This window comes from Quercus robur, chromosome 4 (assembly GCF_932294415.1).
Source record: "Quercus robur chromosome 4, dhQueRobu3.1, whole genome shotgun sequence".
Taxonomy (NCBI): domain Eukaryota; kingdom Viridiplantae; phylum Streptophyta; class Magnoliopsida; order Fagales; family Fagaceae; genus Quercus; species Quercus robur.
The window spans coordinates 51,259,486-51,270,205 of record NC_065537.1 but is presented as its reverse complement, the minus strand read 5'-3'; the positions used below and the strand labels follow the sequence as shown (position 1 = coordinate 51,270,205).

The 10,720-nt window shown below is 39.4% G+C and overlaps 1 protein-coding gene and 1 long non-coding RNA gene across 4 annotated transcripts; one reads left to right on the top strand and one right to left on the bottom strand.

Moving 5' to 3' along the window:
- The first annotated feature begins 470 nt into the window (after nt 1–470).
- Nucleotides 471–3,295, top strand: LOC126722895 (uncharacterized). 3 transcript variants are annotated; one of them, XR_007654062.1, is made up of 5 exons: nt 471–910; nt 982–1,105; nt 1,255–1,397; nt 1,557–2,030; nt 2,292–3,295. It is a non-coding gene; the product is annotated as an uncharacterized LOC126722895 (long non-coding RNA). The 3 variants fall into 3 exon arrangements; XR_007654061.1 differs by lacking the exon at nt 471–910 and having other exon boundaries at nt 925–1,105; nt 1,557–1,648; nt 1,748–2,030; XR_007654060.1 differs by lacking the exon at nt 471–910 and having other exon boundaries at nt 925–1,105.
- A 3,286-nt stretch (nt 3,296–6,581) lies between these two features.
- LOC126722137 (uncharacterized) lies at nt 6,582–7,220 on the bottom strand. The gene has a single exon (XM_050425290.1). The coding sequence runs from the start codon at nt 7,218–7,220 to the stop codon at nt 6,582–6,584; it is 639 nt and encodes a 212-aa protein (XP_050281247.1).
- Between the last annotated feature and the right edge of the window lie 3,500 nt (nt 7,221–10,720).

Sequence of the window (10,720 nt, the reverse complement as noted above, 5' to 3'; positions counted from 1 at the left end):
CACGCCGATATTCTTCTTCCTATTACACTGATCTCTTCTTCTTCTTCTTCAACTCTTAGATCTATAATCCTATTTCCCTTTTACAGTTTTGCCCCTTTACCCTTTCTGTCCATGTGTGCTTTTTATTGCTTTGTCTGGCTCACTGTGTCACAGATTAAGAGTTCTTTTATCTCCAGCCACCCACTTAAACAAAAGATGTGTAAATAGATGTTTCTTTTCAAATTTTTTTGTCTTTTATGAGTTAAAAGTCTACCACCTATCAAGCCAAGTAGTCAACTTTTTACAAGTCTTTTTTCATTATGTAGGTAGACAATATTAGTGGCTAGACTTTAAAATGCTTCTAATAGATTTTTTAACAATTATTTAAAAATAAATAATATTTTTGTTATAAAACAAATTTTATAAGTTGGAAATATATATATCTCCCCACTATACCCGTGTCCTAATTTTTCAAAAATTGTTGTGTTGTATTGTACCCGTATCCGTGTCTATGCTTCTTAGATTGTAGGATATAGATTTCACTCCCTAGATTTCACGTTTGAAGGGTGCATATCTATGTTTTTGTGTTTAGCCTATGTTTTCATATAATTTACACTTTCTGTTTCTTTTTTTTAGGTTTTGACCTGTGATAATTTGATGAAAAATCAGTTTTTTATTTTATTTCCTGTTGCTTTGTGATGCTTTACGTGCTACCTTCACCCATGTAGTTTGTCCACTGTTCCTTTGGGATGCCCCAATATACTATTAATGTTGAAACCCCAATAGGCAGATTATTAATAACTTTCCTAACAGTTACTTTATTAAAAAATACCCCTTTTTATTTGCTTTATTTCAATTTAAACCTTGGATGGCAGTTTTGGAAAAGTTGAATCCTCTACGGTGGACTAATAATATGGGATGGATGCAAGCAGTAAGTCACAAGAAATGGGTCTCTTACGTGTGTTCATTTTGTTTAGAACTACTGATTTGATGGTTGACCAGGTTCTTGCAGTGCAAAACAAGAAGGAATAAAAGTATGCAAATCCCATTGAATTGAGCCAGTTTGTGGATTTCATCAAGCATGACAAACTCCAAACTGAGACCTTCATTATCGGGCCAAACCAGTGTAAGTTTTCATTGGTTGACTGTGTCCTGCAATGTCAATGCCTATGTTCTGGAAAAACAAATTCCTTTTTGATATTTTTTGCTTATATGTAATTGAAAAAAATGTAAAGGTTTTTTAAAATTTCTCGTTACAGTGATGTTTTGGCTTAGCTTGATTTTCAGGTTTCTCGTGGCTTTCATATAACCCCTTACTTTTCATGTTCTTTGAGCAACAACTCATATAGCCTTTGATCTCTTGACATGGGCTTTGATCTAATATCTTCAAATCAGAGTTCAAGTTGGTAATATCACAGGTTTAAACATTTTCTCTCTAAATATGTGAATTATCTCTAAATTTCTAGAATGTTATGGCTGATTTGTTTCAAAGCCTCCCTCCTTCTCTCAATGTTTTCAAAATTCAAATCACCTAAAATTCTGGCTACCAATTAATATGCACTTTTATTTGATCTCAGGTTCAAAAGATACAGTCTCTCACATTAAATATTGGAGTTGTTTACAAGTTTGTCTTCTGTGTGTTTATTTGTAATTTTGAAAGTTTTTAAAGGTATTCATGTTCAAAAGATATGTTCTTTGGTGGTTGCCATCTTTCAATGTCTCTCTTATAGAATAATATTCTAATTGCATGATTTCCATATGTGATCAGTCTTTTAAAGAAATGGTTGCAATGTGTCTGGTGAAAAATCAAGCAAAGAGGCAAAACTTATTGAAACACACCTTTTTCAAGCATGCAAAGTCTCTTGAGATTTCTATGAAGAAATGATTCGCTGACTTGCCACCCCTTTGGAATCATGTAAAAGCCCTCCAGGTTACCCATCATATTGCTGAGATGCACCCTCCGTACTTTCACTTGTCCTAGTAAGCTTGTCTCATGGCTATGGTTAATTTTGCGGCTTAAAGATCAAGTGCAACAGTGTAAAGAACAAGAGGTAATATCATAGGTCATAACATTTGTCCACACCATTAAATTTGAACTTAAAATTCATGTAGTGATATTTCTTTAATCTTTATCTATATTTACTACATATTTAATTCAATTGGATGCATTTCTTAAGAATTACCGATATAGGATCTCTCACTTAACTTTAGTTATCTGTCAAAACCATCCCCACCCCCTCTCTTTTCCCCAATTTTGTTTTTGTTAAGTTTTTCCAATTCTTCATATTGGCTAAGTTCCCCGTTCCATATAGGTACACTGATGATATGGAGCTTGATGATGCTGTGCATATGGCTATTTTGATGCTGAAGGGAAGGGGTATATGAATGTTAAGCTTTTTTTTTTTTTTTTTTTTTTAAACAAATATATTTTTACTTAAAAAGCTGTGGTGGGGTGCAGCTAGAATGGTAAAAGGTCAATGATGCTAACAGGTTGATGCTTATTGGAGAAGATGTAGATGGTGATTAAGGCTGAAAATTGCTGGATATTGTTTTGGAATGGTGTAACTTCATGATGCTATACATTGGTATAAGTAATTGGCTTCTTGGAGAAGCCATGTATGGAGAGAAGATGCATTCCTGCCAGAATGGGTATTACGTGGAGCCAAACCTAGAGAAAGTAGATTTTCTTTTGTGGTCGTAAGTTGCCTTTTGATTGGAATTTTTCCAGTGCAAGGGCTAGTTGCTTAGTTTGTAGAGAGGAAATTGAGCTAGGAATACCCGAGCCACTAGGCTTAGGACTGGCTTGCTTGGGCTGGTTGGTTTAGGTGAAAAAGCCCATGACAAGTGCTAGAGAAGTTCATGCCAGGCCTCAATTTGCTTTGGGCAAGAAAGGGTCATGTTTAGCATAGCCTTGGTTCAACACTTTCACATTCAATCTTGTGGATCTAGTCCAAGAGGCAGTTATGTTAAGCATCCAATTACTAGAAGAGACGCAATTACTATCCTTCTGCTCTATGAGTAGTCTGGTTGACGTGTATTCCTTTGGCAAAGTGTAGACATTCTTGGAAAGACATGCTAAACTTCTTTCATATGTCACTGTCACTGTCACATATACTATGCTGGCATGAACTGAAAATGACCATCATTAATTAATTCAAATTATTAAATTTGGTTTAATAGTCATATAAACAATCTAGAGTAATTTTTGGTAGGCATATCACCTAATTTCGCCAATGGGCTCTAGCTTGAATAGCACTTCTTCTCCCTCAATAGTGGGACATAGGGTGAGGTTGTGGATTCAAAACTCACATGGTGTGACTTTAATGATGATGAAACGCTTCTGCTTTGTCATTACTAATTTCAGAATGGCAACATAAAACTCATTTTTTTGTATAACAAGTTATAACTATTTAGTAGCTTCTGAATTGGTGGGTTTGTGGACATTAACTCAACCATTCTCAATGCGTGGGGATATATCTAACTTTTTTTTTTTATTAAGTATAAGAATGGCTACTCTATGCATAAGAAAACATAGAGCAAACCCAGAAAGTACAAGGAGGAAACAGTGAAAAAGCAAAAAAGAAAACCAAACCACAAATTAATTACAAAGAAAAAGAGAGATAATGAAAGAAGGGAGAGAATCACTAGTCGTGAGTCCCCAAGCCCGAGACCAATCAAAAAGAGTCCCACTAAAAGAAGCCAGCATCTGATCACCGGAGCTAATCAAATCCTCAAAAGTCTGCCGATTCCGTTCCTTCCAAATACACCAAAAGATGCACAACGGAACTAAATTCCATATCTGAGACGAGTGTTTCCCCAACCACTTCCACCAACCAAAAAGCAAATCTGGGATCGAACTAGGTACAACCCAAGACAAGCCAAAAGTTATAAAGACAAAGCTCCATAACCGATAAGCCATCTCACAATGAAGAAGTAAATGATCTACCGACTCTCCACAATGTCTACACATAATGCACCAGTCCACAAAATGCACCAGTCTCCTCAATCTTAGGTTATCACCCGTTAGGATCTTATTCCAAGCTACACACCAAACAAAAAAGGAGACTTGCCTAGGGGCCTTTACTTTCCAAATAGCTTTCCACGGAAAAACAATTGAAGGAGAATTCCTTAATTTGTTATAATATGACCGGATATCAAAATCCCCATTAACCTTCAACTTCCACCTCATCCGATCTCCCACATCCATAGGAGGAGTATTAGCTCCCAACATACAAAGAAAATGTAGCCCTTCCTCCATCTCCCAATCATTAAATTCTCGAATAAAACGAACATCCCATGTTCGTCTATCCTCCTCCCCTTGCCTTGACAAGGAGGCTTCAACAAATATCTCCTTATCAATAGCAATACCATACAACCTTGGGAAGGCCAAGTGAAAAGGTTGACCCCCACACCACCCATCCTGCCAAAACCTCACTCTATTCCCCAACCCAACAACAAATTGACAATTCTTACTAAAATCCTCTCAACCCATGCGAATGCCTCTCCACAAACCACACCCATGAACTCCCCTACCCAGTTTTGAGGTCCACACACCCCCCCCCCCCCCCCTCTTCCCCATATTTTGAAGCCACCACCCTCCTCCATAGCCGATCCTCTTCCTTCCCAAACCGCCACAACCATTTCCCCAATAAGGCCTTATTGAAAGTAGTAAGTTTCCTTATCCCCAAACCACCATTAGCTATAGGCGCACAAACTTTGTCCCATCCTACCAGATGAGTTCTGCTATCACCCCAAAGAAAATCCCTTTGTAGTTTTTCAATTCTATTAGTCACATGAGTAGGAATTGTGAATAGCGATAGAAAATAGGTAGGAAGACTAGATAATGTACTCTTGAGTAACATTAATCGACCCCCCTTAGACAAATACAGCTTCTTCCACCCGGCTAATCTCCGCTCAAATTTTTCCAGAATAGGATTCCAAATTGAAGGGGAATTATGTGAAGCCCCTAAAGGCACGCCAAGATAAGACATAGGTAACTTTCCGACTTTACAACCCAAAATTTCAACACGGGCATGCACATCATCAACCACCCCTATTGGAACCATTTCACTCTTATGCACATTAACCTTCAAACCTGTTACCGCCTGTAAACTAAGTAACAACAACCGAATATGAAGGATTTGCTCCACATCCGCATCACAAAATAGGATAGTATCGTTTGCAAACAGTAGATGTGTATCACATTCCCCACCACCCCTCCTACCTTCAACTTTAAAGCCACGAATCAAACCGGCTTCCTCCACTCTTCTCAACATCCTACTAAACACCTCCATCATAATAAAAAACAGCATAGGAGATAGCGGATCCCCTTGTCTTAAACCTCTTGAACTACCAAAGAAATCGGTTGGAGACTCATTAATCAAAACAGAGAACTGAACTGTGGATATACAAGTACGGATCCATGTACACCACTTCACTCCAAAGCCCATTCTATGCAACAAATTCAACAAAGTCTCCCAATTCACATGATCGTAGGCTTTCTCAATATCAAGTTTACAAATGACTCCAGGAACCCTACTCTTCCCTCGACTATCCACACACTCATTCGCAATAAGAACCGAGTCAAGAATTTGTCTCCAACCCACAAAGCTATTCTGAGACTCAGAGATCAACTGATCTAAAACCACTCTCAATCGATTTGCCAAAACCTTAGACAAGATTTTATACACACTCCCCACCAAGCTAATAGGTCGGAAATCTCTAATATTAGAGGCATCATTCTTTTTAGGAATTAATGCAATGAAGGTAGCATTAAGGGATTTTTCAAATTTACAATGTTGAAAAAACTCTTCAAAGACCGCTAAGACGTCTTTCTCCACTACTCTCCAACAGAGATGATAAAAAGCCATAGTAAACCCATCCGGACCTGGAGCTTTGTCCCCTTCCAAATCACGTACAACTTGAAGTATTTCTTCCCTCTCAAACTTCCTTTCAAGCCAAACCCTCTCCACATCCCCAATACGATCAAATTCCAAACCCTCCACAAAAGGCCTCCAACCCTCAGTCTCCTTGTACAAAGTTTTATAAAATTGTACTACCTGATTAGACACCTCAGATTCCTCAAAAACCACCCCATCCACCTCCAAAGTCCTTAGATGATTAAACCTTCTATGAGAATTAGCCATTTTGTGAAAAAACTTGGTGTTATTATCCCCTTCCTTGATACATAACATCCTAGATTTTTGTCTCCAGGATATTTCTTCCAAAGAAAGAAGATGTTCCACCTGGGATCTCAAAGCTACCCTATGGCCTTTCTCCCCATCAGTGAGACCAAAGTCCCCCTCCTTGGCGTCTAATTTTTTTAGTTCCTCCAATAATTGTTTCTTCTGACGCTCTACATTACCAAACTCTCGGCGATTTCATTGCACAATATCCTTTTTCAGAGCCTTCAATTTTTTTGCAAGCACAAAACTAGGTGTACCCACAAAAGAATGCCGATTCCACCAGAACTGAACTCTATCCACAAATCCCTCTGTCTTCAACCACATATTTTCAAATTTGAACAAACTTTTCCCTCTTGCCATTCTCCCTGCCTCCAAAAGAATTGGACTGTGATCTGAGATAGGACGTGGTAAAATCCTTTAAAGAACATCAGGGAAATGGTCCTCCCAATCTGGAGTGACCAATGCTCTATCAATCCTAGACATTGCTGGTTGATTGGTGCCACTGGACCATGTGTATCTACCTCCGACTAAAGGAAAATCTACCAAGTTAAGATCCTCAATAAATTCAGAGAATTTTTCCATAGCCAATGTCAAACGTGCCTCACCCCTACGCTCACTAGGAAAGCGAACAATATTAAAATCTCCAAAGCAACACCACGGTAACCTCCAATACTGCTGAATACCCACCAACTCATCCCACATGTGACCCCTCTCAACATTCTCATTTGGGCCATAAACCCCTGAGCATGCCCATATAAAACTGTCCCCCACCCCTTGCCACTTAACCGAAACTGAGTAAATGCTGACCATAACCTCTACCTTCTCCAAAACCCTTTTATCCCACATAAGCAAGATACCACCAGCAGTCCAATTAGCCTCCAAAACAGCCCAATCCACATATGGACAACCCCACAAACTACAAACCAACTGTTTATTCATGCTAGCAATTTTCGTCTCTTGTAAACAAACAACATCGCACTTCCACTCCCGCAACAAATTCTTCACCACAAGTCGTTTTTGAGGATCATTTAAACCTCTAACATTCCACGAAATCATTTTTATCTTCATAGACACTAAACTATCCCCAACTAATGACACCAACACAAAACCACCCTTTATCTCCTCTCATAATTCACCGAGCATATAAAGTTTTGCAACTCTCTACGTCCCTTGTTTTTGGACTTAGCCACTTTTTTACTACCCATTTCTCTCCTGTGTAACACATTGGCTGCTTCCATCTCAGTTTCTAGCCTCTGTAAGAGAGCAATGCACAACTTCTCATGTCGATTCGTTGACAACCCAACCAATTTACTGAACCCAGGAATTCTGTGCTTCACCCAACTAGAAATATCTGACTTATTCTCAATACTCAATACCTCAGTGGCCTCCTCCAATTCTTCCAAATTTGTTGACACACCCGGATCAATGATTTGCAGAGGTAAACAATTTGACACTTCATTTTCACCAAAACCCACAGAAAAATCAACTGCATCCCTTGCAAGCACAACCTCCCTAGGAAAGCTTGAAAGCTCCTTACTAGAGAAAGTATTAACCTCCTGACCCGATACTCCGAAACCCATCGACCCAGCTCACAGAAACTCCAGAAACTGATCGAGAAAAGGAGTTCTGATCCATCTTGGCACAAAATCGAGAATTACTAACCTTTTAGCTTCAGAAATCAACCCACCCGACAACTCAATATGACCCAACAAACTGTTCCGATCAGAACTGAGCCTGAAACCCAGCTTCAGAAGAATCCCGGTGCACCCCAACTCTTCCACCGGCGTAACCCAACGCTGAGGAACAGACAAAACTCCTTCTGCCGGCTTTTGTACCGAATCCTCTGAGGGCAACACCTTCGTCGGCTCCAACGAGAGGCATGTCGGAGCTAAGGTTGGTGAACCCAGCTCACGAGTGGCCTTGACCACTTCCGCTACCGATATCGGCAAGGTGGGGTGTTGGGTGATCCAGCTCGGGCTCACCTGGACGCAAGACCCACTCCCGCCGTGGACTTCCGGTACCGATATGGGTGAGCTCGAACTCAAGTCAGCCACCGGAGCCATCGCCGTCCTCCGTGTCGGTAGAAAATCAATCGCCGAGCTCGCAGGTAGCACACTAGCACTCATACCATCTGATGTGGAGCTTGGGCCTAATGTGTTTGCCTGAGCCTTACCACCTTCCACAAATGGGCCTGTAGAACTTGGGCTGGGTTTATTATTGGACTGCTTGGAGAAAGCCCCTGCCTCAAAAGAAAAAGGGCTAGGCAACAGTGGGCCTGAGCAGCTACCCAAACAAGATGCCTGGGCTTCAGAAAACCCATTGTCCATACCCTGAATGCCAACCTGGGCAGAAAGATCCTCCCGTGCCACCCACTTTACAGCTTGCTTATCACTCCTAAAACGTTGCCAAGACACCCGCCTCTTGCCAAATTCATTTACTTCCACAGTCAAACCTTTCCTTAACCAACTAGACCTCCTAACTTGACGCACCCTACCAAAATCAACCTCTTTCAAATTCAAATTATTCAATCTGAATTTATTTTGTTTCGGGATTTTCTCCTTAACCTTAGCATCTTCATTAGTACCACGGTGACTCCCCTCCACTCCACCCACGGCAATCGGTATAGCCTTATTAGTCGGAACTTCAAAAGCCACCACCTGAATCCCATCTTCATCTCTCGGAGGCGGCATAGTGTTCTCCACTACTTGAATCTTCTCTGTCTCTTTAATGGAGGACTGGAGCGCATGCTTCCTTCCCTGCATAGACGCTTTTACCATTTCAACAAAAGACCGAGAAGGGTGAACCTCTGAACCCAACTTAGACGATAAAGCTTTTGGAACACCCAACGCATAATGAGAAGGTTCAAGCATTCTCCTTAATTCAATACCAAAGGCCCTCCAACCTCGTTGTGCCTTGCCTGTAGGAATAATGATCGATCTTCTCATCCCGCCAACTTTTAACTCTGTTACTAACAAATATTGCCCAAACGAGTTAGAGCCCCGTTGCACTGTGTATGCAGTGTCTCCTTCCCTAAGCGTGAAGAAGTGTTTGGGGTTAATCCCAATCACTGTGTGTTCCAAGCTTTGCATTAACCATCGTGCTGCACTCTTACCCATAAAAACTGATTGCATGAAATACTTTCCCCATTCATAAATCCTAAGGGAAAAAAAGTTCCCCCCTTCCTCAACCACCAATTGAAACAGCTTCGATTCAATAAAAAAACTGCGAAATCCACTCATAACAATCCAAGACAGACGTAATGTGTGCTTTGTTATTTATATGGGTATTATTTTATGGTTTACTTAGAACCTTTTGATATCTTTGTGGGTGTGCTAAACTATAACATGTTTCTTTGGGACTTTGCTTAGGATATTGTGAGTGACTATGGAACTTTAAATTGTGTTCAAGTCTATTACTTTTATTACCACTAAATTGTAATTTCAGCATATGATAATGATACCACTGAGTTACTTTTTGTTGGGGGGTGTGGAAAATTGTGTATTTGCATGCTATGGTATTATTTGCTAACATGGAGAGGAGTAGTGTGGTGGAGGAGAATCATTGTAAGAGCAATGTAAATACTGTCTCAAAGTCAGATGGGCCGTTTATTCGGATTGACTCAATATCTATAGATCTTGTTAGTGTAAGGATAAGAGTGATGTTGGAAAGTGTGAGCATTTTTCTATATGGTTAGCCTTCTTCCTAATCATGTAATAATCTTTCAATTTTTTTTTTTAATTTTCCAGCTATGTGGCAATGATTCAATACCAGCTCTATTGTAATCGTGTGTGTGTGAGTTTTTGTTGGTTTTTTTTTTTTTTTTTGGGGAGGGGGGGGGGGGGGGGGGGGGATTTTTTCTTACGAGAATCATGATCTTTTTCCCCTATAATGCATACATAGTTTCTAGGGAGTTCTTTTCCAAGTATATATTGTCTTATTTTTGAATAATCATCAATAGTTACCTGATTTTTTCTTTTGGGCTAGGTCTATCTTTTTTTTGTTCTCTAGGCATTGTAAAGTTCTATAAATTTCTTGAAGGGATCCTCCTGTGAACTTTTGTGTGTTTAAGTTCCTCTTTTTTTGCAAGAAAACTTTTTACGTATCACAAAATTATAAATCCTATTAATGATCATATATGTCTTCTATCTTGCTCTAATTAATATTGTTATCCTCATACTTAAAACTAACTTATTTTTTTGAGAAAAGTTTGCAGTTTGACTGTAGTTGGCAAGTAATATTGAGTTGTCTCTTGCATGGGTTACCAATGTTCAGCTCAGTAACTGCAGTTGTAAGTTTTTTTTATGGAATCTTCTTTCGTATTATCAATATAGCTATTGTAAGTTCTGTTTGTACAATCTTCTTTGATAGTCTCGGTATATTAAGGGTTCGTGTTCTTGCATATTTCTTCAACTTATTTTTCTTTGAGCACCTTAAATTTTCACCGAGCTTGACTCTTCTTTTTTGTTTGTTTGTGTACTTTTATTATTTATTAGTAAGTTATGCCTTACTGATTTATTTTGTTTTTTTTATTAGAGCCATATTGAATTATAGTTATG

What these genes read in the sequence shown, in the direction of transcription:
- LOC126722137 (XM_050425290.1), bottom strand. Translation starts at nt 7,220, where the DNA reads ATGATTTCGTGGAATGTTAGAGGTTTAAATGATCCTCAAAAACGACTT.